Genomic DNA, 27,706 nt, shown 5'->3' on the forward strand with positions numbered 1-27,706 from the left:
GGTATCTCTATGAAAAGTGAGCCTTCACCCTGCAGTACTTATATCATATAGGTGTCAGTATTGGTCAACCTGGCTTGTGAAAGACCACCAAAATCAAGACAAAGGGATGATAGTCATCACACAGCCCTACACCTCCACAAACTTTACACATCATTTAATGGGAATATGCCATGCATGGTACAAAATACAATCTCCAAATGTGTATCTTGCACAGGGGAGAAAATGTAAATACATTTTGATGTCTAAACTTTCTGATACTGATACATAATGGGGATTCACCCCGTTGTTTTACCAAAAAGGCTCAGACTTTTGTGTTTCCACAGCCCGGCTCTAGTGTATCGCTGGACCATGGCCTCAATGGACCAGCTCTGACTTGGGACCAAGGCAAGGCCACTGTTATTTTTCAGCTGGCATTTACATCATGTATTGCCCGTTGAGAGGCTTTGAAGTCACCGGTCGGACATATTGGCACTCCCCAGTAGGAGCAGTCCTCCTTTGGAATGAATGGAATTCTACAGTATTTCAATTAAATGTTTTAAGGAAAAAAATGACATGTATTTCAGTATTTTTTTGTTGTAGTGGGGACAGTAACATTTAGTAATCTAGCTCAGATATACTTTTAAAGTATGCATTAAGGTGTCTGTAATAGAATAAACATGTCAAAAATGAATGTAAACATGAATAAATGCATTTCTATAGCTTCCAAAATATGTTTTACAATTGTGGGGGAGTGCCAAGATGGAGGCAAGGTGGCTTCAATACAGTGCCCCCTATCAGTCATCTAGTGTATATATAAATCATTGGCTAACACCTTCCACTGTTAACGCCTCACAAAGCAATTGTGTTGATGATGCAGAGGTTGTTGATTCTGCTCTTCATAAGTCTTCAGTGTCAACCCTAGCTATGGAAAAACAGTTCCCCCCCCAAAAAACATTAACATAATCACTGGCAACACAGTGGTGCTGTAATGGAAAAACCCTATAATAGACTCAGTCTGCCCCTGGCCTCTGCCTTTGGGGCACTTGTGTAGATCTGGGGGAGTTGGTTGGGTGGGTGGATGATTTAGTGGTGGCTCCACCTTGGGTATTTTGCTGTGTTGCTTGTGACTGACCGGTTCCTTCCAGTCTGAGTGTGAGTGGGGATGGTGTTTGGGAGGTGTTTACGGACAGGGTCGCTGTGTCTCTGGACTGCCTCTGTTCCCAGTGGTTATGTGGTTATGATGCTCAGTCAGCCAGAAGAGGATGCCCCCCCCCCCCAATTACATCACAGCAAAACACAACAGCCTACATCATTAAAAATATACATCATACAAGACATTACCTTATTACTCTATTACAAATTTACAAATAACATAAATACAGTGTGTGTTAAAGTGTGTGCATATGCTTGTGTTTGTGTGTGTGTGTTTGTCTCTTCACAGTCCGCGTTGTGCCTTGGTGTTTTATCTGTTTTTTTAAATCTGATACTACTCGCTTGAGTTACTTGATATGGTAGAGAGTTACATGTAGTCATGGCTCTATGGCTCTAATGACAACAAGCTCAGTCCGATGATGCTGACACACCACCCCAGACCATGACGGACCCTCTACCTCCAAATCGATCCCGCTCCAGAGTACAGGCCTCAGTGTAACGCTCATTTCTTCGACGATAAACAGGAACCGACCATCACCCCTGGTGAGACAAAACCGCGACTCGTCAGTGAAGAGCACTTTTTGCCAGTCCTATCTGGTCCAGCGACGGTGGGTTTGTGCCCATAGGCGACGTTGTTGCCGGTGATGTCTGGTGAGGACCTGCCTTACAACAGGCCTACAAGCCCTCAGTCCAGCCTCTCTCAGCCTATTGCGGACAGTCAGCACTGATGGAGGGATTGTGCGTTCCTGGTGTAACTCGGGCAGTTGTTGTTGCCATCCTGTACCTGTCCCGCAGGTGTGATGTTCGGATGTACCGATCCTGTGCAGGTGTTGTTAAATGTGGTCTGCCACTGCGAGGACAATCAGCTGTCCGTCCTGTCTCCCTGTAGCGCTGTCTTAGGCGTCTCACAGTACGGACATTGCAATTTATTGCCCTGGCCACATCTGCAGTCCTCTTGCCTCCTTGCAGCATGCCTAAGGCACGTTCACGCAGATGAGCAGGGACCCTGGGCATCTTTCTTTTGGTGTTTTTCAGAGTCAGTAGAAGGGCCTCTTTAGTGTCCTAAGTTTTCATAACTGTGACCTTAATTGCCTACCATCTGTAAGCTGTTAGTGCCTTAACGACTGTTCCACAGGTGCATGTTCATTAATTGTTTATGGTTCATTGAACAAGCATGGGAAACTGTTTTAACCCTTCACAATGAAGATCTGTGAAGTTTGGATTTTTACGAATTATCTTTGAAAGACGTTTCTTTTTTTGCTGAGTTTATGTATGGGTGTCTGAGCTGTGTGTTAGCTGTTTGAACAGACAGTTCGGTACTTTCAACACATCAATAGTCATAAAGACCAGTAGTGATGCAGTCAATCTCTCCTCTACTTTAAGCCAGGAGAGATTTGACATGCATGTTACTGATATTAGCCACCCGTGTACATTTAAGGGCCAGGGCCCATTGCATAACACTTAAGTGTTTCCCTTAAGGAATAATTTTCCCTTACTTAAAGGGAATTTATTAAGGGCGTTGCATAGAGCCTCTCAAATATTTCCTTAGGTAAGGGCATACTTAAGGGGTTTTACAGTAGTTTTAAGGCATGTGTGGCAGAAAGAGTATCTGGTTACCATCAAGACGGCTTGATTCACTGACTAAATGTCACATCAAAGAGTTGGCTTTCATTTTGTGAGATAGCAGAATAGAACTTCTACAATCAAGACAAGATAACCAAATTACTTAAGAAGATAATAAACCATGTTCCTTGTTACTTTTTTTCTCAACTTGTTTATATTACATTCTAGTACATCAAGCTCGCTTACAGAGTAGCTATAGCTAACTAGCAAGTTGGCTTTGTAGCCAAGGTTTGTGCACTTTCCCTTGTTTAGCTAAGTAGTTAGCTGATTGATGTTTTCCTTTTGTAACCAGAGTAGAATAAAGCAACATTCACCTCCACAAATGTTGTTTACATTGATATCCATACTGAATGTAGTAGTTGATTTTTATTTAACCTTTATTTAACTAGGCAAGTTAGTTAAGAACAAATTCTTATTTACAATGACGGCCTACCCCGGCCAAACCCTAACCCAGACAACACTGGGCCAATTGTGCGCCACCCTATGGGACAATCACGGCCGGTTGTGATACAGGAAGGGTCTGTAGTGAACCCTAGTGATGCCTCTAGCACTGAGATTCAGTGCCTTCAACCGTCGCACCACTCAGGAGAAAGGGACCTCATGGGCACCCTTAACTTGTTGACTTCATTTAAGGGGAAAATTCACCATACAAAGTTATGTGCAACTGACTTAAAGTTAAGGAAACTTTAAGGGAAAAGATGAGGGGGAAATTAACGACGTCCATAGCTTATGCCTGCCCATACCATAATCCCACCGCCACCATGGGGCACTCTGTTCACCACGTTGACATCAGCAAACCACTTGCCGACACGACACCATACACACGGTGTACGGTTGTGAGACCAGTTGGACATACTGACAAATTCTCTAAAACAACGTTGGAAGCGGCTTATGGTAGAGAAATGAACATTACATTTTCTGGCAACAGCCCTGGTGGACATTCCTGCAGTCAGCATGCCAATTGCACGCTCCCTCAAAACGTGAGACGTGTGGCATTATGTTGTGTGACAAAACTGCATATTTTAGAGTGGCCTTTTATTGTCCCCAGCACAAGGTGCACCTGTGTAATGATCATGCTGTTTAATCAGCTTCTTGACATGCTACACCTGTCAGGTTGATGGCAAAGGATAAATGCTCACTAACAGGGATGTAAACAAATTTGTGCACAAAATTTGATACAAAAAAGCTTTTTGTGCTTCTGGAAAATGTCTGGGATCTTTTATTTCAGCTCATGAAACATGGGATGAACACTTTACATGTTACGTTTATATTTTTGTTCAGTGTACAATGCTCTTAGTTTTTATATACACTGCTCAAAAAAATAAAGGGAACACTAAAATAACACATCCTAGATCTGAATGAATGAAATAATCTTATTAAATACTTTTTTCTTTACATAGTTGAATGTGCTGACAACAAAATCACACAAAAAGAATCAATGGAAATCCAATTTATCAACCCATGGAGGTCTGGATTTGGAGTCACACTCAAAATTAAAGTGGAAAACCACACTACAGGCTGATCCAACTTTGATGTAATGTCCTTAAAACAAGTCAAAATGAGGCTCAGTAGTGTGTGTGGCCTCCACGTGCCTGTATGACCTCCCTACAACGTCTGGGCATGCTCCTGATGAGGTGGCGGATGGTCTCCTGAGGGATCTCCTCCCAGACCTGGACTAAAGCATCTGCCAACTCCTGGACAGTCTGTGGTGCAACGTGGCGTTGGTGGATGGAGCGAGACATGATGTCCCTGATGTGCTCAATTGGATTCAGGTCTGGGGAACAGGCGGGCCAGTCCATAGCATCAATGCCTTCCTCTTGCAGGAACTGCTGACACACTCCAGCCACATGAGGTCTAGCATTGTCTTGCATTAGGAGGAACCGTTTACGGTCGGTAGCAGACTGACAGATCGGCTGAGTGGCAATATAGTCCGCTACCATACCATCCTAAGTAATTTTCCATCCAAGTTGTCAGTACCAGTAGGTTAGTAATTATTGATTGACAACAATAATTAAAACAATACTGCATTTTGCCAGCACATTTGGGCTATTTTGTTAAATGGAAATCTGTTATTTTGTTAAATGGAAATCTGTTATGGTATAAACAGTTTTGAGAGTAAATAGAACTTTGTTTTCAGAGAAAGAGTTACCTTGGCAGGTGCACAAAAAGGATGATCCAAAATAGCACGGGAGACGATCTGATTGGACATTCTTGTGGTTGTGCTTTGGTTGACAGGACATTCAGCCAATCGACATTTTGGAAGGGGAGGGGTCGATGTTTATTCAAACCATCAGCAGTGTGTAATGCCAGGAAGTCCAGACAGTTTGCTTTTGCCACCAAATATATTCAATGGACGAGGAACCGGTACGTGAGAACGCTTTACTGCGCCTTTGTCACTTTTACAACTTTTAGATGTCGGTCGTGGTAACAAAAAAAAAAAAAAATCTGTTCACGTTATTTAAACTGGTTATAAAGTTGTTCAATTGTGTTTCTTTCGAGCGACACTGGACGAGACGCTGACTTTAGAGTGGTCAGTGTATGGCTATTTTCCCAACCCTCCCAGTTTGAAATCCATAATCGCGTTTCTGACATTTTGAGTCTGACATGGCAGGTTTAACATTACAGGTAAGCACAGATTGTTTTATTTAGCCTAATTGTGCGCCTTTTATCGAACTGTTCTTCAGCTAGTAGAAAGAAGCAATGGGTAGCTAACTTCACAACTTTTCTTATCGGTTCAGTTTGCTGAGCAGTTGGCTAGTTTGCTAGCAAGCTGACGTGAATTTACTATCTACAAAAGCATCTCTCTCATCAAGATGTGTTTCTACCACTGTCTAGTGAAAAATCCTTGTGAATAGCACCAGACAATGGAGGGGTTCTGGTTAAACTGGTTTCCCCACTTTACTTAGCTTTTATTAATTACATTTTCATAATGCAACAATGCAGCCTGGGAAATATCAAAGTAGCTAGCAAACTATATCAACCTGTTTGTTTCAATGATTCGTGTTACTGTTGACAGTCAGACAGGGGTTTTTCCACTTGTAACCAGCCAAAAACTCCATTGGCCGACATGCCGGAGAGTTATATCTACTCTCGGTTCTCTACTTATCAAGCCATAACACTGCTCCATCACCAACTACAATGTACCTTTCTTGAAATATCCAGTGCTAAAAAGCATAAATGAGTAGTTACAGTATTAATTCTGATTTGGCCGGTGGATGTCAGGGTGTGTCAGAAGTGTGGTCAGATGATTCAGTGTTTCCCTTAGCCTTTAGGCAGGGAGGGTTGTTCTTCTATAGAGCTTTCGTCTACAAATGTTCTGATTGGACAAAAACTGGTGCCACATGCAAACACAACACATTGGCTTATATTGGCCCGGTTGTTGCAATTTGCTCTTATATAAACCGTTGCCAACTTGCCACATTCCATTCATCAAAAGTTCCATCCCTCCCAAAGCACCTGCCTGCGGGCCGGTTGGAGGGGGACATCCTGGACCCGGAGTTCCAGCAGCGGCTGGAGGACGCACGCACCCTGCTGAGGCAGGAGATCCAGCGGGAGCTGAGGATCAAGGATGCGGCCGAGAGACTGCGGCGGGCCGTTACTAACCGTAAGAGCGCCGCCGAAGTGGAGGGCCAGCTGAGGGCGTCGAGCCGCAAGCTGGAGCAACTGCACTGGGAGCTGCAGGAGCTCAACACCCGTGCCATCACCCCCAAGCCCCAGAAGGACAGCCCCACAGGTAATAATCATGACTGTTCTCAGATCTGGGGTTTTCTGTGAAGCTGACTTCTATGGTTGACAATGACCATAGACATGGGAGTTAGCTTTACAACACATACAGGCTAGTAATAATCATGATGATCATCATGACAATATTATCTTTTGACAAATTATGATCAATCTGCCATCTGAAACAGATACTATTAGCAGTAGGAACAAGTAATTGTACGTTTTTGTTGCAAGGAATAGGCTAAGACTAATAGATCACTGTATAGGCTTTTTCAGCAACTGTATCCCAAACTTTCTGTCCTGTCACTCACTGCTTGTGTCTCGGTCAAAGCAGATGACAGCATGTCGCCTGACCCATGTCGCTGGGAGGAGGTGACATCACCGCTTGCCGGGCGCATCTGTGCCCTGAAGAAACAGCTCACCATGGAGACCAAGGTGAAGCAGGGGGCCGAGAACATCATCCAGACTTACGTCAGCAGCTCCGTCAAGGTTTGGCACACACATTTACACTATGCATCTGTCAAATGAGCTTTCCATGTAACACATGCCACTAAGGTCAATGTTTGGGAAACCACTATACTCACCACATGAGTGAAGAACCAATTCAATTAAGGCATTTATAGTGCCTCAGTACTTTTGTTTTGGACCAATGCCAGAAGGATTTTAGCACTCTGTCCCCCCCAAGATGCACACACTCCTTTAAAGTCCTCCTTGGGTGATATTGACTCTGTTGAAGAACAGAATACATCATGCTGTCTAATGTAGTGGCTTGTATATTGGACACAAGGCTCCCATTTGTTTTGTCATTTTGAATGTTCAGTAGGCCCACTGTTGAACTCTGCACTGGCAGCTAGTGATTTATGCCTCCACTGTTCTGTGCGTTTCAGACTCTGCTTGTGTATGGAGTTCCCACCACATGCACATACTCACACACACACACTCAGTCACTCAAACTTGGAGATATGCTCACACAAACATTAACCCAGTCGGCTCAGAAGAAGGGTGTGTATGTGTGGACTTCTCTCCTCCCGGCCTGGCAACAGCAGCAGACCATGTGACTCTATGCCAGCCAATGTAGTTGTAGGGTATAGTCAGCCAGGGTCCTTCCAGGCACAGAGGTAAACTTGTCCTTTGGAAGGAAGTCTGTTTCCAGAGGGAGAAAAGCAAGGAGGGGGGACGAAGTTGACTGAAGGAGGATGCTCTCAGCATGCTGTTGTTCTGAGAAGCTGGGTGTCTTAAGTGTTAAGAGCGAGTGAAGGGGACAGAAGGACCGAGTATGGTGGTCTGTGTCGCTAGCCAGTGAAGAGTGGATAAACTCTGTAAATGAGCAGCCCAGGAAGGACACCCCGACAAAAGGGGGGGGTGACTTATCGCATATTCTTTACAAATGCTGTTATGAATTAAAGAAAATTGTACCTACACACACTGAAGGCTATAAAGCCAAAATGTCTGTGTACACTATCCCTGATGCAGTGAAAATAATTAAAAACGTTGAATAATGAAGAAAGCTTTATGCAACATCTTTTTGAGTGTGAACCCATTACACCTCCCTGCATTTCAAGGTGAGGCCAGAGAGCGGCTTGTGAAACGATTAAAAATGTAACACTAGCCATAACCAATTACCAGCTGTAATCCTAACATTAAGGGTTTTAAGCCCATAGGGTCTGAGGATGTTCATAAATTAGGACTTTTGTAAAGGGAAAAATTCTAGCAAAAATGTGCTACCAATGAAATGTGACTGTTTAAAGAAGTTAAAGTGGGCTTATGTGTGGGTGCAGGCTTTTGTTCCAGCCAAGCAGTAAAACACCTGAGGGCTCATTTCTAACATTTGCGGCATGAGATTTTCTACTTAATTTAAGCCTACGTTAATGCTTGATTCCTAAAATGAGTAAGGTATGCACGATTTACTGTAACAGTGAGTAAATCTGCATACTAACAACTACGGTGTGGTGCTGCAGAGAGCACCTCACCTGCCTTGAATTGCAATTTAGATTATCTGACCCAAGCGGTAACTACACCGCTTCCCTTCCCCATCTTCTCCATTCATGAGAATGAAAGGATTGGCTAGGTTACACCACCTTACTTTTACTTTGGAAATCCTATGGGGACACCGCCCGAGAGTGTTCACATCAGAGGAATGTTGCTGCTTGTAAAGGATTTGGCTGAGCTGTCAATTAAAACTTGGCAAGGCAGAGTTCTCGAGGGCCCCATTCATCATGATGTCGTGGACTTTGAGGGAAGGCGTGTTAGTGGAGATGGGTGTTGGCTAGTACGGGGCGGCAGGTAGCCTAGTGGTTAGAGCGTTGGACCAGTAACTGAAAGGTTGCTGGATCGAATTCCCGAGCTGACAAGGTAAAAATCTGTCGTTCTGCCCCTGAACAAGGCAGTTAACCCACTGTTCCTAGGCCGTCATTGTAAATAAGAATTTGTTCTTAACTGACTTGCCTAGTTAAATAAAGGTTAAATAAAAAATAGCACCATGCATGTCAATGAACATGGGCACTAGGACTGCTGTAAGTGGCCAATGCTGTTAAGGGATGCTGTATCATGGACAGGTGAGGTACAGGACATGGCTGACTTGTGCACTAGTTGGATATTTTTTGAGGTAGAACTGTCTTGTGTGGTCTCCCCTCCCAAGGACCGTAAGATGCTGTCCATGGCCCAGCAGATGCTTCAGGATAGCCGCACCAAGATTGAGCTGCTCCGCATGCAGATTGTCAAAGTCACCCAAGCTAGAGAGGGGGAGCGGGAAGCCACAGAGACAGACGGTAAGATAGATAGATAGATAGATATATATATATATATATATATATATCTATCTATATATATATATATATACACACACACAGGTTGTGTGTGTGTGTGAGCTTGTTTGTCCTTTGCCATGTCTTGGTTATACACTACATGGCCAAAAGTATGTAATTAGTGGACACCCCTTCAAATCGGCTATTTCAGCCACACCTGTTGCTGACAGGTGTATAAAATCGAGCACACAGCCATGCAATCTCCAAAGACAAACATTGGGAGTAGAATGGCCCGTAATGAAGTGCTCAGTGACTTTCAACGTGGCACTGTCATAGGGTGGCCCCTTTCCAACAAGTCAGTTCATCAAATTTCTGCCCTGCTAGAGCTGCCCCGGTCAACTGTTAGTACTGTTATTGTGAAGTGGAAACATCTTGTAGCAACAACGGTTCAGCCGCGAAGTTGTAGGCCACACAAGCTCACAGAACGGGACCACTGAAGCAACGACAGCACAATAACTGTTAGTCGGGAGCTTCATGGAATGGGTTCCCATGGCCGAACAGCTGCCCACAAGCCTAAGTTCACCATGCGCAATGCCAAGCGTCGGCTGGAGTGGTGTAAAGCTCGCCGCCATTGGACTCTGGAGCAGTGGAAACGCATTATTTGGAGTGATGAATCATACTTTACCATCTGGCAGTCCGACGGACAAATCTGGGTTTGGCGGCTGCCAGGAGAACGCTACCTGCCAACTGTAAAATTTGGTGGAGGAGAAATAATGGTCTGGGGCTGTTTTTCATAGTTTGGTCTAGGCCCCTTAGTTCCAGTGAAGGGAAATCTTAACTCTACAGCATACAATGACTTTCAACTTTGTGGCAACAGTTTGGGGAAGGCCCTTTCCTGTTTCAGCATGACAATGCCCCCGTGCACAAAGCGAGGTCCATACAGAAATGGTTTGTCGAGATCTGTGTGGAAGAACTTGACTGGCCTACACAGAGCACTTAATTCAATCCTACCGAACACCTTTGGAATGAATTGGAATGCCGACTGCGAGCCAGGCCTAATCGCCCAACATCAGTGCCCGACCTCACTAATGCTCTTGTGGCTGAATGGAAGCAATGTTCCAACATTTAGTGGAAAGCCTTCCCAGAAGAGTGGAGGCTGTTATGGCAGCAAAGGGGGGACCAACTCCATATTAATGGCCATGATTTTGGGATGAGATGTTCGCGCAGGTTTCCACATACTTTTGGTCATGTAGTGTATGTGTTACTGTACATTTAGTGTTTTTTCCAGTGCCGTTCTTTTAATTGTTCGTCCATTGGTGAATAAATACTCACCCATTCCTCCTCCTCCCTCCCTGCAGGCCGTCCCTCTGAGACGATCAGTCCTCTAGAGCTGCGGGTGGCTGAGCTACGGCACCACCTGAAGATCGAGGCTGCAGTGGCAGAGGGGGCCAAGAATGTGGTCAAGCACCTGGGCGGGCGCAAAGTGCAGGACCGCCGCGCACTGGCAGAGGTAGGGCACCAGGATATAGCTGAGGTCTTTAGAGGAAATCTGGTAAATACAGGTCTGATTCCTTTTGGGTTGCAGCTTAAAGATGGAATCTGCAGTAGTGGGAAACGGCGCCACTGTCCGTCCCACAGACATTGTTATTGTTTTAGTTTTTTTGACGAAGCAGAAGTGGGGAGCGTTGTGCTTCAAGGTAAAAAAATAAATAAATGCTGTACTTATGTTGCCTTTCTATGCAATGATGTCTGAGGGGGAAAAAATAGTTATTTGTTTGCAGTAACTTCTTTGTTGTAATATTGCAAACGGACGTGGCAGTTTCACCGTTAAGGATTCCAGTTAATGTTTTCCTGGCTGGAAACATTAGTTATGTGTACCTTGTGGGTCACAAGGAAAATCTAAAAGTGTGTTTGTTCTCATGTATCTGACTGTATATGTGTCCCCCAGGCCCAGACAAGGTTGCAGGAGTCGTGCCAGAAGCTGGACCTTCTGCGTCTGTCTCTGGAGCGCCGTCTAGCCGAGCTGCCCGGGGACCACCCCAAACTGTCCATTATCAAGGAGGAGCTCACACTGGGTGCTTCCTCGCCCTCCCTGGGTCTGCAGCTGGAGCGCCTCAACTCCACCTCTTCCTGTTCGTCGTCCTCCTTCTTCAAACCTGCCACTCTCACAGGTAGCTGACAGCGTTGTTACTCTATGCTATAGCGGCCTGATTTAGTTAACTATTCAAAATGTGTGTGTGTGGTATTTTTGGTCTCATTGTGTTATTTTTGTATGGTTTTTGATATTTTGTTGTCGTATAGTATATTGATGTGACCCTGAAGGAAATTACTTGCATGAAAAGACCGTTACAAAATGTGTGTATGCCCTTGTATAAAGTTCTGCCAAGGACATGGAGTTTGAATTGCCTTCTCAGGGCAGTAAGCCTGAACTAATGTTCCCTGTATGTTGTCTCGTCTCTCTCCAGGTCGGTTGGAGGTGCGTCTGATGGGCTGCCAGGACCTGCAGGAGTCAGTGCCGGGTCGGTGCCGCATGGCCTGCGTTACCTCCACCCCCGGCAGCCCCTCCGAGGCCAAGTCCCTGAAGATGAGGGCCGGTCTATCCGGACGCAGCACCAACGGCAAAATCACCAAGACCGATGAGCTCTCCAGTGAGTCTACATTAGTCCTATGCAAATGTTGTTTTACATTTTAGTTACTCCCATAAAAATACAAGTCATGGAAAACATGCAAATGTTTCGTACTTTTCTATCGTTCAGGAACAAGGAGTGGTAATTTACTTACTAGCAGGGTGTCCACAGGTCCTTGAGTCGTAGTCTTTTATCTGATTTAAAAGCCTTAAGTTTTAAAATGTCTTAAATTGAGTTTTTATAGGTCTTAAAATCTGCGACAGAGATGACTACAGTGTTTCCGTTATATTGTGCCACTGCTTAATTCTTCCACAGTGAAAAAACTCAAATAATACTTTCACACTTTCAAGATGTTAGAGAGCCATCCCAACCGCCTGTTAGAGAGCCATCCCAACCGCCTGTTAGAGAGCCATCCCAACCGCCTGTTAGAGAGCCATCCCAACCGCCTGTTAGAGAGCCATCCCAACCGCCTGTTAGAGAGCCATCCCAACCGCCTGTTAGAGAGCCATCCCAACCGCCTGTTAGAGAGCCATCCCAACCGCCTGTTAGAGAGCCATCCCAACCGCCTGTTAGAGAGCCATCCCAACCGCCTGTTAGAGAGCCATCCCAACCGCCTGTTAGAGAGCCATCCCAACCGCCTGTTAGAGAGCCATCCCAACCGCCTGTTAGAGAGCCATCCCAACCGCCTGTTAGAGAGCCATCCCAACCGCCTGTTAGAGAGCCATCCCAACCGCCTGTTAGAGAGCCATCCCAACCGCCTGTTAGAGAGCCATCCCAACCGCCTGTTAGAGAGCCATCCCAACCGCCTGTTAGAGAGCCATCCCAACCGCCTGTTAGAGAGCCATCCCAACCGCCTGTTAGAGAGCCATCCCAACCGCCTGTTAGAGAGCCATCCCAACCGCCTGTTAGAGAGCCATCCCAACCGCCTGTTAGAGAGCCATCCAACCGCCTGTTAGAGAGCCATCCAACCGCCTGTTAGAGCCATCCAACCGCCTGTTAGAGCCATCCCAACCGCCTGTTAGAGAGCCATCCCAACCGCCTGTTAGAGAGCCATCCCAACCGCCTGTTAGAGAGCCATCCCAACCGCCTGTTAGAGAGCCATCCCAACCGCCTGTTAGAGAGCCATCCCAACCGCCTGTTAGAGAGCCATCCCAACCGCCTGTTAGAGAGCCATCCCAACCGCCTGTTAGAGAGCCATCCCAACCGCCTGTTAGAGAGCCATCCCAACCGCCTGTCTCTGTGTGTGTACATGTCCGTGAGCCAGTGTGAGTCAGGCTGTTGCCAGAGGAAAGAGCTAGATAGCATGTACAATTTTATAGACTAACTAGAGCTGGGATGATAAACCGAAAAAATTACCGACAACGACTTTGCCCTCCTCTTACCGAAGCAATTTTGCTTACGTCAGTGATTGGGCTACACAACATTCCTGCAGATTTTTTTGGTTCTAAAACCATTCTTTGGTCAACAGTAATGTGCATTAATTAACCTGCTTCCTGCAATGAAAGTATCTGCCCTGTCCCTGTTTTGCTGCTGGTGCTCACTCCTTCTCCCCCTTTACACATGAAGTGAAAAGATAGATGCATACTGACAGTTGAGCAACACCAAAAACATGCAAGCAAATTAGTCTCTAAAGAGCCCAAAAATATATCTGATAATTCTGGATCTTATTTTGACATATTGCGCATCAAAATAGAGATCATGCTGTCCCTGAACATGTTGGATTAAATAGCTAAAGCTGAAGTCGGAAGTTCAGCCAAATACATTTAAACTCAGTTTTTTACAATTCCTGACATTTAATCCTAGTAAGAGATTCCTTGTCTTGGGTCAGTTAGGATCACCACTTTATTTTAAGAATGTGTAATGTCAGAATAATAGTAGAGAGTGATTTATTTCAGCTTTTATTTCTTTCATCACATTCCCAGTGGGTCAGAAGTTTACATACACTCAATTAGTACTTGATAGCATTGCCTTTAAATTGTTTAACTTGGGTCAAACGTTTCAGGTAGCCTTCCACAAGCTTCCCACAATAAGTTGGGTGAATTTTGGCCCATTCCTCCTGACAGAGCTGGTGTAACTGAGTCAGGTTTGTAGGCCTCCTTGCTCGCACATGCCTTTTTCAGTTCTGCCCACAAATTTTCTATGGGATTGAGGTTAGGGCTTTGTGATGGCCACTCCAATACCTTGACTTTGTTGTCCTTAATCCATTTTGCCACAATTTTGGAAGTATGCTTGGGGTCATTGTTCATTTGGAAGACCCAATTGCGACCAAGCTTTAACTTCCTGACTGATGTCTTGAGATGTTGCTTCAACATATCCACACTTTCCTACCTCATGATGGCATCTATTTTGTGAAGTGCACCCGTCCCTCCTGCAGCAAAGCACCCCCAAATGACGCTGCCACCCCCGTGCTTCATGGTTGGGATGGTGTTCTTCGGCTTGCAAGCCTCCCCCTTTTTCCTCCAAACACAACAATGGTCATTATGGCCAAACTTTTTATTTGTTTATTTTTTAAATAGAACTGTAAGATCTTTATCCCCATGTGCAGTCGCAAACCGTAGTCTGGCTTTTTTATGGCGGTTTTGGAGCAGTGGCTTCTTCCTTGCTGAGCGGCCTTTCAGGTTATGTCGATTATAGGACTCGTTTTACTGTGGATATAGATACTTTTGTATGTGTTTCCTCCAGCATTTTCACAAGGTCCTTTGCTGCTGTTCTGGGATTGATTTGCACTTTTCGCACCAAAGTACGTTCATCTCTAGGAGACCGAACACGTCTCCTTCCTGAGCGGTATGACGGCTACGTGGTCCCATGGTGTTTCTACTTGCGTACTATTTGTAGAGATGAACGTGGTACCTTCAGGCATTTGGAAATTGCTCCCAAGGATGAACCAGACTTGTGGAGGTCTACAAAAAAAAATGTCTGAGGTCTTGGCTGATTTGTTTAGATTTTCCCATGATGTCAAGCAAAGTTTGAAGGTAGGCCACGAAATACATCCACAGGTACACCTCCAATTGACTCAAATGATGTCAATTAGCCTATCAGAAGCTTCTAAAGCCATGCCATTTTTCTGGAATTTTCCAAGCTGTTTAAAGGCACAGTCAACTTAGTGTATGTAAACTTCTGACCCACTGGAATTGTGATACAGTGAAATAATCTGTGTGTAAACAATTGTTGGGAAAATGACTTGTGTCATGCACAAAGTAGATGTCCTTAACCGACTTGCCAAAACTATAGTTTAAGACATTTGTGGAGTGGTTGAAAAATGAGATTTAATGACTCCAACCTAAGTGTATGTAAACTTCCGACTTCAACTGTAGCTTCTTTGATACCCGATTCACTGAATGAGGGAATTGTTTTATTATACTTTTTGGTTGCAGTCAGTTTTAGCACAGTACCGCCCAAAAGAGCTACTGGGTGTGTAGACTTTTGTTCCAGCCCCTCTAACACACCTGATTCTACAAATCAACTGCTCAATGGGACCATGTTAAGGTTACTTGGGTGTGTTTGAGCAGTGCTGAATCAAAAGCCTGCACACCCAGTGGCCTAGCTCTCCAGATGGAGAGTTGACCACATGTTTTATACAGTAACAGTTCTGTATATTTGACTTGAAGGCATTTTTTCACAGGGGTATCGTATTGAGTATCGTTATACTAAGCTGGTAACATTATTGGTATTTCTGGAAACATAGTTTGTGATCTAGCTAATGGGTAGCCTAAATAAATGCAGATGGGCAACCTCATGATTCGGCCATCTATAGCCTAGCCACTATGCTACTACATTCGTTAGGCTACAGGGGAATGCCAATTGCTAAAATAACACACCTGCCTGATATGAACCATGTAGGCTATAACCAGCCCTGAAATACTACTTATTGCCAATATGGGCTCACTTTAGGAGAGGAATATTAGCAGGTGTGTGGTGCATGCAGACCTAAGCATTTGTATTAATTTGCATTCCAGGTGGCACTTAAAAAGGTCAGTCTTACATTCAACTTCATGGAACCTGCAGATAGCCTGTACTAAGAGCAGAAATCCTCACCTGAGAAAAGTAGCTAAGGATATGGCCCTGTTCTCTTCATTAAACCCAGTATCTTTGGCTGTGGTAATTTACTATCCCAGTCAATATCTGACTGGGACAGCTAGTGTGTGTCTGTGGAGGTGTACTGACTGTCTATCTGTCCCACTGTATGCTGTCCACAGCGGAGATCAGTGCGGTGCTGAAGGTGGACAACAGGATGGTGGGCCGGACACACTGGAGAGCCCTGAGCAAGGATGCCTGGGACCAGAGCTTCAGCATCGAGCTGGAGCGGGTCAGTGTTTTGTTTAACACCAGTAGGAGCAGTTCACACATTCTATTCCTTTGCATGGAAACTGTATTTTCTCAAAGTAACACACTGTTGGTGCCATGAGTCATGTTAAATAGTGTTGAAATGCAGGAAATTGGCTTTAGATTGCAATAATAATTATGGGGAGGATCCCCGGCCTTCAGTTGTCACCTACACAATTCAAAATCAAAGTTACCGGTACGCCACCTCCAAACAGTTGATCTATCAATGGCACTCTTGTCTCATCGATGCTTAAAGCAAGAGTCTGCTGGCTTTAACAACTATTAGAGGCGATTGCTCACTGCTATCCCATCTCATGCCTCCACTCCCACTCTGCAGATTTAATCCCACTGCTAATCCTTTAACACTTTCCACTAATCTCAACCATAGCCCCATGCCAGGCTTTTAGAGGCAATGGTTGAGCTCTAAGACTACTTTCAGCTCCTAGCTCAAGGGCACACACTACTTTGTCCGCATCCTCTCAATCAATCAATCAATCAAATGTATTTATAAAGCCCTTCTTACATCAGCTGATGTCACAAAGTGCTGTACAGAAACCCAGCCTAAAACCCCAAACAGCAAGCAATGTAGGTGTAGAAGCACAGTGGCTAGGAAAAACTCCCTAGAAAGCCCGGAACCTAGGAAGAAACTAGAGAGGAACCAGGCTATGAAGGGTGGCCAGTCCTCTTCTGGCTGTGCCAGGTGGAGATTATAACAGAACATGGCCAAGATGTTCATAGATGACCACTATAAGTCTTAAAATGGCACATCTGAGTGGCGCTGTACTGGTATTTTGGATTGTGCTGCGGAAAGCCTCAGGCTGGGGCATTTTAAAGATAAACAAGATTAAGTGTTATTTCTTTTAGAGGAAGATAAGGTGTTGCAGTCTGTAAACATTTTCCCTTTTCCCTGCAAATCTTTTTGCATTTCCTTCCCTAAAAATTACTGTCTGTTTCCAGTCCAGGGAGCTGGAGATTGGGGTGTATTGGCGGGACTGGAGGGCTCTGTGTGGGGTCAAGTTCCTACGTCTAGAGGACTTCCTGGACAACCAGCGCCACGGCATGTGTCTTTACCTGGAGCCCCAGGGCATGCTGTTCGCTGAGGTAACTAGCACCCTTATTTCACAATCACAATAAGACATTGTCACAGTCTATATTATATATGCCACAATCAGTAATATGTCACGCTCTCTGGCCTTAATGGCCATGTACTCTTGTAATCTCCACCCGGCACAGCCAGAAGAGGACTGGCTACCCCTTAGACCCTGGTTCATCTAGGTTTCTTCCTAGGTTCCTGCCTTTTCTAGGGAGTTTTTCCGTAGGCACCGTGCGTCTACACCTGCATTGCTTGCTTTTTGGGGTTTTAGGCTGGGTTTCTGTATAGCACTTTGTGACATCTGCTGATGTAAAAAGGGCTTCAGAAATACATTTGATTGATCACTATTATATTCACTATTAGACATTACAGTGCATTTGGAGAGTATTCAGAACCTTTGACTTTTTTCCACATTTTGTTACGTTACAGCCTTATTCTAATTGGATTAAATTTATATTTTTCCTCATCAATCAACACTATACCCCATAATGACAAAGCAAGTTTTTAGAAATTTTAGCAAATTTATAATAAACAAATACCTTATTTACATAAGTATTCAGACCCAGCTATGAGACTTCAAATTAAGCTCAGGTGCATCCTGTTTCCATTGATAATCCTTGAGATGTTTCTACAACTTGATTGGAGTCTACCTGTGGTAAATTCAATGGATTTGGAAAGGCACACACCTGTCTATATCAGGTCCCACAGTTGACAGTGCATGTCAGAGCAAAAACCAAGCCATGAGGTCAAAGGAATTGTCCATAGAGCTCTGAGACAGGACTGTGTCAAGGCACAGATCTGGGGAAGGGTACCAAAAAAATGTCTGCAGCGCTGAATGTTCCTCCATCATTCTTAAATGGAAGAAGTTTGGAACCAGCTGGCCGCCTGGCCAAACTGAGCAATCGGGGAGAAGGGCCTTGATCAGGGAGGCAACCAAGAACCCCATGGTCACTCTAACAGAGCTCCAGAGTTCCTCTGTGGAGATGGTTGTCCTTCTGGAAGGTTCTCCCATCTCTGCAGCGCTCCACCAATCAGGCCTTTATGGTAGAGTGGCCAGACGGAAGCCACTCCTCAGTAAAAGGCACACCCACTTGGAGTTTGCCAAAAGGCACCTAAAGGACTCTGACCATGAGAAATAAGGATGAAACCAGGCACCACTCATCACCTGGCCAATACCATCTTTACAGTGAAGCATGGTGGTAGCAGCATCATGCTGTGTGGATGTTTTTCAGCGGCAGGGACTGGGAGACTAGCCAGGATCAAGGGAAAGATGAATGGAGTAAAGTACAGAGATCCTTGATTGAAAACCTGCTCCAGAGCGCTCAGGAAGGTTCACCTTCCAACAGAACAACCCTAAGAACACAGCCAAGACGATGCAGGAGTGGCTTTGGGACAAGTCTCTGAATGTCCTTGAGTGGCCCAGCCAGAGCCAGGACTTGAACCCGATCGAACAACTCTGGAGAGACCTGAAAATAGCTGTGCAGTGACGCTCCTCATCCAACCTGAGAGCTTGAGAGGAACTGCAGAGAAGAATGGGAGAAACTTCCCAAATACAGGTGTACCAAGCGTGTAGCGTCATACCCAAGAAGACTCGAGGATGTAATCGCTGCCAAAGGTGCTTCAACAAAGTACTGAGTAAAGGATCTGAATACTTATGTAAATGGAGCCGCTTCTTCTTGTTTTTATCTGATAGGAGTGGAACTCGGTGTGGTCGTCTGCTGCAATAGCCCATCCGTGACAAGGCCGACGAGTTGTGCTTTCTGAGATGCCTTTGCTCACACCACTGTTGTGCTCAGCCGTTATTTGCCGGTTTGTGGCCCGCCTGTTAGCGTGCACATTTCGACCTCTCATCAACTAACTGTTTTCTCCAACAGGACTGCCGCTGACTGGATGTTTTTTGTTTGTTGCACCATTCTCTGCAAACTGCTACCGGCGTGCCAGGCACCGACGATCATACCACGTTCAAAGACGCTTAGGTCCCTCGTTTTGCCCATTCTAACGTTCAGTCGAAGAGTAACTGAATGCCTCGATGCCTGTCTGCCTGCTTTATATAGCAAGCCATGGCCACTTGACTCTGTCTGTAGGAGCGAACCGTTTCTTGTGAACGGGGTGGTGTACCTAATTAACTGGCCACTGAGTGTATGTTACTAATGTCACAATCACTAATATTTCACAATCGCCATTAGAAATTGTCACAATCACTATTAGACATTATGTCACAATTTATATATGTTACAATCACCATGTGACAATCCCTAATGGTCATAATGTTGAAATCACCTATTTATATCACAATCGCCATTAGACATTGTCATAATTGTTACAATCACCATTGTTCATGGTCACAATTACCATATGCATTCTGTTTGATATGAAATCAACACCATCTCTTCTAGATTGTTACCGGACCACAACCATGACCACTGCACTTTCTATTTGATGCTACAACCACAGTTAACCATTATGTTTTACTGTTTATTGTAGGTGACATTCATCAACCCTGTCATTGAGTGGCATCCTAAACTTCAGAGACAGAAGCGCATATTCCCTAAAGAAAAAGGTATAAGTTCCTGATATTTTTCAATATATCATGACATGGGAAACCGACCAAACTGTCTTTAGCTGCCTTTACCCTGTACCACAACCTGGCTTCAACACATCTCAAAAAGCGTAGCTTTTGGCTAAATATAATATGTATGCCATTTAGCAGAAGTTTTTATCCAGTCATATGTGCATACATGGTCGTCCCCCCCCCCCCCGTAAATTACTTCTGACATCACATCCTGTTTTCTTAGGGAAGAATTTCCTGCGGGCGGCCCAGATGAACATGAATTTTGCCACGTGGGGGCGTCTGATGATGAGCGTCCTGCCCCCCTGCAATGGTTCCTTGCAGGCCATGAGCCCCCCACTGATGGGCTCTGACATGGCCATCACCTCGCCCCCCTCCATGGAGAAGATGGCCAAGTCCACCCCCCCTCTAAGGTAAGTTGGAGGGGGCACCTCCCAGGCCCCCCCTGCTAAGGTAAGTTGGAGGGGGCACCTCCCAGGCCCCCTCTGCTAAGGTAAGTTGGAGGGGGCACCCAGGCCCCCTTTTTAGGAAAGACCAACTGTAACATTGATTTTGTGGCCCACATTCACAAATAGTCTCAGAGTAGGAGGGCTGGTATAGGATCACTTTTGTCTTTAAGATCATAATGACCAGGAGTATGGACAGGGAGGGCCTGATCCTAGATTAGCTTGAAAGTCAAGCATTTCACTATACTTGTACATGTGACAAAACTCTGACACTGGTATTGATTACAGTAATGGAAATGTTTTCTGAAGGCTAGTTCTGTCATTGTAGAGATTCTGCTGTGGTGAAATTGGACTTCAGTGAGGATCGCCCCACCAAGGCCCTGCAGAACAATGTGGGGAAAACTCTCGCATCAGAATCCATGTGGCAAACCACTCTCTCTCAGGTAGGAGACTAACAGGAAGAACTACTTTTTATTTTTAAGATTGCGTTAATATATTAATATAATAGTTTAAAAAATATTTTTTAATGTTTCAGGAGTATTACAAAGTCTCCGCTCATAGTTTCACTCATATGAATAGGATTGTGTTCTAGACATTGTGTTTCCATGGTCTCACTTTCACAGTGACGTTGCAGTTCTACAGCATTTAGGGGCTCGTCCACTTTCATGTTTTTTTTGAGTATCAAATGTCTCTGTCTTCAGGTTATTTTTGTTCTCTCTCCCTTCCTTCCCTTAGTCCTCCAAAGGTCATTCAACAGAGGATAACAGGCCAACGCCCAAGCCAAAGACTGTATCTCAGCCCAGTGCTAAGTATGTCTCTCATTCAGTATAACCACCTCCTACACGCACACACACACACACACACACACCAGTAACCCAAAACGACTACTTATTGTTTTAGCCCCGTCAGGACTGGAAGTGATGTTTGTTACCTAGTTATCTAACCCCCCTCCCTCCTCCTCTTTCACGTTCCCTCCTCGTTTGTTCTGTGTTCAGGAGGAAAGTGAGTGGTGGGATGCAAATGGAAGATTTCAACTGCATCTCGGTTCTGGGGCGAGGACACTTTGGAAAGGTACTGTCACACTCACAACCCAAGGCCCTCATACCTAAAGAATGGAACCTTTTATTTAGTTACACTGGGTTGTATTCATTAAAACGTTTTGCAAGGAAACAAAAAGTCCAAGTAGTTCTTCCCTGTTTTCTTCTGTTCGGTGTTCACAACCTTCAATGTGTTGCACCTAAATCCTTCCCCCCTCCCCACTGCCCCAAGGTCTTGCTGGCAGAGTTCAAGAGGTCAGGCAAACTGTATGCCATCAAAGCCTTGAAGAAAGGGGACGTCGTGACGCGTGATGAAGTGGACAGGTGAGAGAGCACAGTGAGTGGATTCAGACATACCACAGGTTGAGGGAACCGGATCAGAAAGACTAGCAGTTCTGTTCCACCTAAAACATACTATTATTGTTATTTACTGTTTGTTTTTTTGTGTGCATATATCTGTGATTTTAGTCTAATGTGTGAGAAGAGGATCTTCGAGACGATCAACTCCTCCCACCATCCCTTCCTGGTGAATCTGCACGGCTGTTTCCAGACGGCGGACCACGTGTGCTTTGTGATGGAGTACTCCCCCGGGGGAGACCTCATGACCCACATACACACCAGCATCTTCACTGAGAGACAGGCTCAGTAAGCCTTACGAGCCACACACACAGGCCCCATTATGACAGCGACCCTAGTGTGAAGCATTGCAATTCCAGGCTGTAAGGCAACAAAATATGCGACTAGTGCAAGGGTCGTGTACATTTGCCACAGGCACATCAAACATGTACAGTTGAAGTCGGAAGTTTACATACACCTTAGCCAAATACATTTAAACTGTTTTTCACCATTTCTGACATTTAATCCTAGTAAAAATTCCCTGTCTTAGGTCAGTTAGGATCACCACTTTATTTTATTATGTGAAATGTCAGAATAATAGTAGAGAGTGATTTATTTCAGCTTTTATTTCTTTCATCACATTCCCAATGGGTCAGAAGTTTACATGCACTCAATTAGTATTTGGTAGCATTGCCTTTAAATTGTTTAACTTGGGTCAAACGTTTCAGGTAGCCTTCCACAAGCTTCCCACAATAAGTTGGGTGAAATTTGGCCCATTCCTCCTGACAGAGCTGGTGTAACTGAGTCAGGTTTGTAGGCCTCCTTGCTCGCACACGCTTAATCAGTTCTGCCCACACATTTTCTATAAGATTGAGGTCAGGGCTTACGATCTTCGTCCCCATGTGCAGTTGTAAACTGTAGTCTGGCTTTTTTATGCCGGTTCTTGAGCATTGGCTTTTCCTTGCTGAGCGGCCTTTCAGGTTATGTCGATATAGAACTCGTTTTACTGTGCATATAGATACTTTTGTACCTGCTTCCTCCAGTATCTTCATAAGGTCCTTTGCTGTTCTGGGATTGATTTGCACTTTTCCCACCAAAGTACGTTCATCTCTAGGAGACAACGCGTCTCCTTCCTGAGCGGTATGACGGCTGCGTGGTCCCATGGTGTTTCTACTTGCGTACTATTGTTTGTACAGATGAATGTGGTGCCTTCAGATGTTTGGAAATTGCTCCGAAGGATGAAACATACTTGTGGAGGTCTACAATTGTTTTTCTGAGGTCTTGGCTGATTTCTTTTGATTTTCCCATGATGTCAAGCAAAGAGGCACTGAGTTTGAAGGTAGGCCTTGAAATACATCCACAGGTACACCTCCAATTGACTCAAATGATTTCAATTAGCCTATCAGAAGCTTCTAAAGCCATGATATAATTTTCTGGAATTTTCCAAGCTGTTTAAAGGCACGGTTAATTTAGTGTATGTAAACTTCTGTAAACAATTGTTGGAAAAATTACTTGTCATGAACAAAGTAGATGTCCTAACCGACTTGCCAAAACTATAGTTTGTTAACAAGACATTTGTGGAGTGGTTGAAATACACTTAGGTTGGAGTCATTGAAACTTGTATGTGAACTTCCGACTTCAACTGTACCTACCGGTGACTACAAATAGATAATTCAGGCTAGTCTAATTCTCATACAAAGGGTACAGTAATGAGTACGAGCTTTAGAGTTGATGTATCTAAACTCAACATTATATGTGTGCCTTGTTTAGGTTCTATGCCTCCTGCGTGCTGCTGGGACTAGAGTTTCTGCACCAGAACAAGATAGTTTACCGGTGAGTAAGTTCTCTCAGCACTGCTTTCCAGCCCTCTGCCTTCACACACCGAAGAAGCTACCTGTGGGTCATTCTTTCCCGACAATGCAGTTATCAATCGTACTATAAAACATTAAGTCAAGTACAACAAAAACACACTAGAAATAAAAGCACAAAGTAAGTAAGCTATATACAGGTTCAGTTGATTCTTGTCTCATTTCATCCTGTCATGTTTCTCACCTCTTCTCTCTCAGGGATCTGAACCTAGACAACCTGTTACTGATCTCTCTCTTCTCTGTCTGGGATCTGAAGCTAGACAACCTGTTACTGATCTCTCTCTCTTCTCAGGGATCTGAAGCTAATCGACCTGTTACTGATCTCTCTCTTCTCTGTCTGGGATCTGAAGCTAGACAACCTGTTACTGATCTCTCTCTTCTCTCTCAGGGATCTGAAGCTAATCGACCTGTTACTGATCTCTCTCTTCTCTCAGGGATCTGAACCTAGACAACCTGTTACTGATCTCTCTCTTCTCTGTCTGGGATCTGAAGCTAATCGACCTGTTACTGATCTCTCTCTTCTCTGTCTGGGATCTGAAGCTAGACAACCTGTTACTGATCTCTCTCTTCTCTGTCTGGGATCTGAAGCTAGACAACCTGTTACTGATCTCTCTCTTCTCTCTCAGGGATCTGAAGCTAATCGACCTGTTACTGATCTCTCTCTTCTCTGTCTGGGATCTGAAGCTAGACAAGCTGTTACTGATCTCTTCTCTCTCAGGGATCTGAAGCTAAACGACCTGTTACTGATCTCTTCTCTCTCAGGGATCTGAAGCTAGACAACCTGTTACTGATCTCTCTCTTCTCTCTCGGGGATCTGAACCTAGACAACCTGTTACTGATCTCTCTCTTCTCTGTCTGGGATCTGAAGCTAGACAACCTGTTACTGATCTCTCTCTTCTCTGTCTGGGATCTGAAGCTAGACAACCTGTTACTGATCTCTCTTCTCTCTCAGGGATCTGAAGCTAGACAACCTGTTACTGATCTCTCTCTTCTCTCAGGGATCTGAAGCTAAACGACCTGTTACTGATCTCTCTCCTCTGTCTGGGATCTGAAGCTAGACAACCTGTTACTGATCTCTCTCTTCTCTCTCGGGGATCTGAACCTAGACAACCTGTTACTGATCTCTCTCTTCTCTGTCTGGGATCTGAAGCTAGACAACCTGTTACTGATCTCTCTTCTCTCTCAGGGATCTGAAGCTAATCGACCTGTTACTGATCTCTCTCTTCTCTCTCAGGGATCTGAACCTAGACAACCTGTTACTAATCTGTCTCTTCTCTCTCAGGGATCTGAAGCTAAACGACCTGTTACTGATCTCTCTCTTCTCTCTCAGGGATCTGAAGCTAAACAACCTGTTACTGATCTCTCTCCTCTGTCTGGGATCTGAAGCTAATCGACCTGTTACTGATCTCTCTCTTCTCTGTCTGGGATCTGAAGCTAGACAACCTGTTACTGATCTCTCCTCTCTCGGGGATCTGAAGCTAATCGACCTGTTACTGATCTCTCTCTTCTCTCTCAGGGATCTGAAGCTAAACGACCTGTTACTGATCTCTCTCTTCTCTGTCAGGGATCTGAAGCTAGACAACCTGTTGATGGACGCAGATGGCTATGTGAGGATAGCAGATTTTGGATTGTGCAAGGAAGGTACGTATGGTACATTATGGTTATGCCATTCCCTTTGATACCCACTGTCCCACCCACTCACTTGGTTTATCAAATGAACAGTCAGTGTTATTAGGTTTATTTAGTTCAGTTATTTGCTTTTAGCCCTGGGCTAAGCAACGCCTCACTATTAAAAGTGGGACAACAGCGTCAAGCTTGCTGTCTTGATGCACACCCCTCCAATCCCGCTAAAACGTTATCTTTCCCCGTCGTGTGTGTGCAGGTATGGGTCATGGAGACCGCACCTCCACGTTCTGCGGCACGCCAGAGTTCCTAGCCCCTGAGGTGCTGACAGACAGCAACTATACCCGCTGTGTGGACTGGTGGGGTCTGGGTGTCCTCATCTATGAGATGCTGGTGGGAGAGGTCAGTAAAATAGAGATGAATAATGGAACCTAGAGGATCTGGTCAGTTGGCTCACAGGTCCACTCCTATGGTGAATCTAGAAAGTATTTTGAGGTCTTGGTTGAATTTACCTGTTTGGTCCAGAGAAATGAATAGAGAAACCTAAAGGATGTTTCTGGTCAGTTGGCTCACAATGTCCAATCATATTGTGATCCCATTAAGTATTATTCTGATGATTGGTCTTGCTAGAATTAAGATGTTTTCGGATGCTAAAGAGTGAGGTTGGTTGGGCTTTTGTTGCTCTCTCTCTCGTCTGTGGCAGTCTCCCTTCCCTGGTGACGATGAGGAGGAGGTGTTTGACAGCATAGTGAATGATGAGGTGCGCTACCCCAGGTTCCTCTCTCCAGAGTCTGTCTCCATCACCCAGAAGGTATGTGGGCCATCACTCAGTATACTGCCTTGTACAGGTCTGGATACAGGTTACCTCCTTTTTATATAAAAAATAATCATTATATTACGTTGTCTGAATCAACAACAAACTGCATTGCAAGTACACAAAATGAAAACTACGAGTGGGAAGAAACATACAAAGATGCATAGTGGGGGGGGGCATAGACTGAGCCAGGCTTTCCAATTGTGCTGCAGCTACTACAAAAGAACCCTGAGAGAAGGCTGGGATCAGGAGAGCCGGATGCCAACGAGGTCAAGAAACACAGGTTCTTCCAGGTAAAAACTAGCTTAATTTGGGGCTTTTGTGTCATTTCATTTCAGTTGAGCATCGCCAAGATTTTGGTATAGTATATTTGATGTATAATGTTGTTGATCCCAGGGAGTGGACTGGGCGGCCTTGCTTCACAAAAAAGTGGTTCCTCCGTTCATCCCGCGCATTAAGATGCCGGGGGACGTCAGTAACTTTGACGAGGAGTTCACAAAGCTCAAGCCAGTCCTCACCCCCCCACAGACACCCTACTTTCTCACTGCAGACCAACAGGAGATCTTTGCAGATTTTTGACTTTTCCTCTCTGCACTGACCTTTTAAACATACACTGACGGATGGACAGACAGGACTGAAAGCCAAAACGGTTGCTGCTCCACTGAAGATGTTTCCTTTACTTCACTGTGTCAAACGGCTACCTGTGGCTGAATGAGTACTGACGACACAGGCTACCGTGATCTCCTCTTCAGGGCCATTACTGTTCATATGGTCTGTGGCTGATGAGAACTCCACCTGTACCTCTACAGCCAATCAGAACTGGGAGCTCGGCCTGCCTTGTTCAAATCTGGATTGGTATGTCAGTGTCTCTGTGTTGGTGTTCAACATTGACTTTTATTACAACTGTACTTGTTTTTTTTGTTTTTCATTTGAGGTTCCCACTCCATATTGATAGTATATCAACTAGGTTCGACATTGATATTGCCAAATCAATACTTGACATGCCACTTTTTTAGTGCTGTCAACAATAATCAATTGGCCATTTTGTTGCACTTTTGTATTCATTTGTGAAACTAAATTAAAGAGTACTTTGTTTCAAACATTGCACCAATGCAATAATGAGTTTTTTAAATTGGTTCTAATTAGAAGGTTATGCATGACCAGCACCTCCTAACACTACACTCCAATCATAAGAATCTTTGCTGTAAATGAAGATAGAAAAATATATTTATTGTAAACCCACTGCTGTTTTGGATCTAACACTGATTGTAGCGACTGATGTTTGTATGTTTAGCCTGGGGATCCAAACTGAATCGCCATTCATTCCTTGGCTAGTTTATGTTATCTTAATGGAGGAAACGGTCCCTGAAGCTGTTTAAAAAGTGTATTGTGCTACTTTGTAATCAACCTATTCCATGGGTCCATGTTGGGCTGGTTTAGGCCATTGAATGTCATGTTGAAACTGACATCATCCTGAAGTATTTAAAAAAAAAAAAATGTAATTGTAAGTAAACCTTTTTGGAAGGATTATAGTTTAAGTATTCCTAGGGAGTCATTTTCATTCCATTCCAGTAACGAGTATGTTGCCATTTATATATTGTATTTCATATGAATATACATGCTTTATTACTAAAATATGCTGTGAATTACAATGAAAAAGAATGTGTCTAGAGATGAAACAACTGTTTTTCTTTACAATGCATGAAGGAAATGTAAATTAATAAATATATCTACTGGACTCTTGAAGCA

General features: G+C 44.5%; 1 protein-coding gene across 2 annotated transcripts; it reads left to right on the forward strand.

Moving 5' to 3' along the window:
* Window positions 1-5,020: 5,020 nt before the first annotated feature.
* Window positions 5,021-27,706, forward strand: pkn3 (protein kinase N3). Of its 2 annotated transcripts, none has more exons than XM_029710160.1 (22): window positions 5,021-5,379; window positions 6,208-6,487; window positions 6,809-6,966; window positions 9,116-9,245; window positions 10,580-10,731; window positions 11,170-11,392; window positions 11,687-11,869; window positions 16,045-16,154; window positions 17,129-17,272; window positions 19,749-19,824; window positions 20,060-20,246; window positions 20,608-20,722; window positions 21,015-21,088; window positions 21,275-21,350; window positions 21,549-21,640; window positions 21,785-21,961; window positions 23,423-23,485; window positions 25,085-25,161; window positions 25,403-25,545; window positions 25,847-25,954; window positions 26,170-26,250; window positions 26,354-27,706. In XM_029710160.1, the coding sequence occupies exons 1-22, from the start codon at window positions 5,359-5,361 to the stop codon at window positions 26,534-26,536; spliced, it is 2,853 nt and encodes a 950-aa protein (XP_029566020.1). In that variant the 5' UTR covers window positions 5,021-5,358; the 3' UTR covers window positions 26,537-27,706. The 2 variants fall into 2 exon arrangements, with proteins under 2 accessions (XP_029566020.1, XP_029566022.1); XM_029710162.1 differs by having other exon boundaries at window positions 6,812-6,966.

This window comes from Salmo trutta, chromosome 23 (assembly GCF_901001165.1).
Source record: "Salmo trutta chromosome 23, fSalTru1.1, whole genome shotgun sequence".
In the NCBI taxonomy this organism is placed as follows: domain Eukaryota; kingdom Metazoa; phylum Chordata; class Actinopteri; order Salmoniformes; family Salmonidae; genus Salmo; species Salmo trutta.

Excerpts from the sequence above, each read along its gene's own strand:
- pkn3 (XM_029710160.1), top strand. The coding sequence starts at position 5,359 with ATGGCAGGTTTAACATTACAG. Across the intron at positions 17,273-19,748 it reads AGGGCATGCTGTTCGCTGAG|GTGACATTCATCAACCCTGT; the intron begins GTAACTAGCACC and ends TGTTTATTGTAG. Across the intron at positions 25,546-25,846 it reads ATGAGATGCTGGTGGGAGAG|TCTCCCTTCCCTGGTGACGA; the intron begins GTCAGTAAAATA and ends CGTCTGTGGCAG.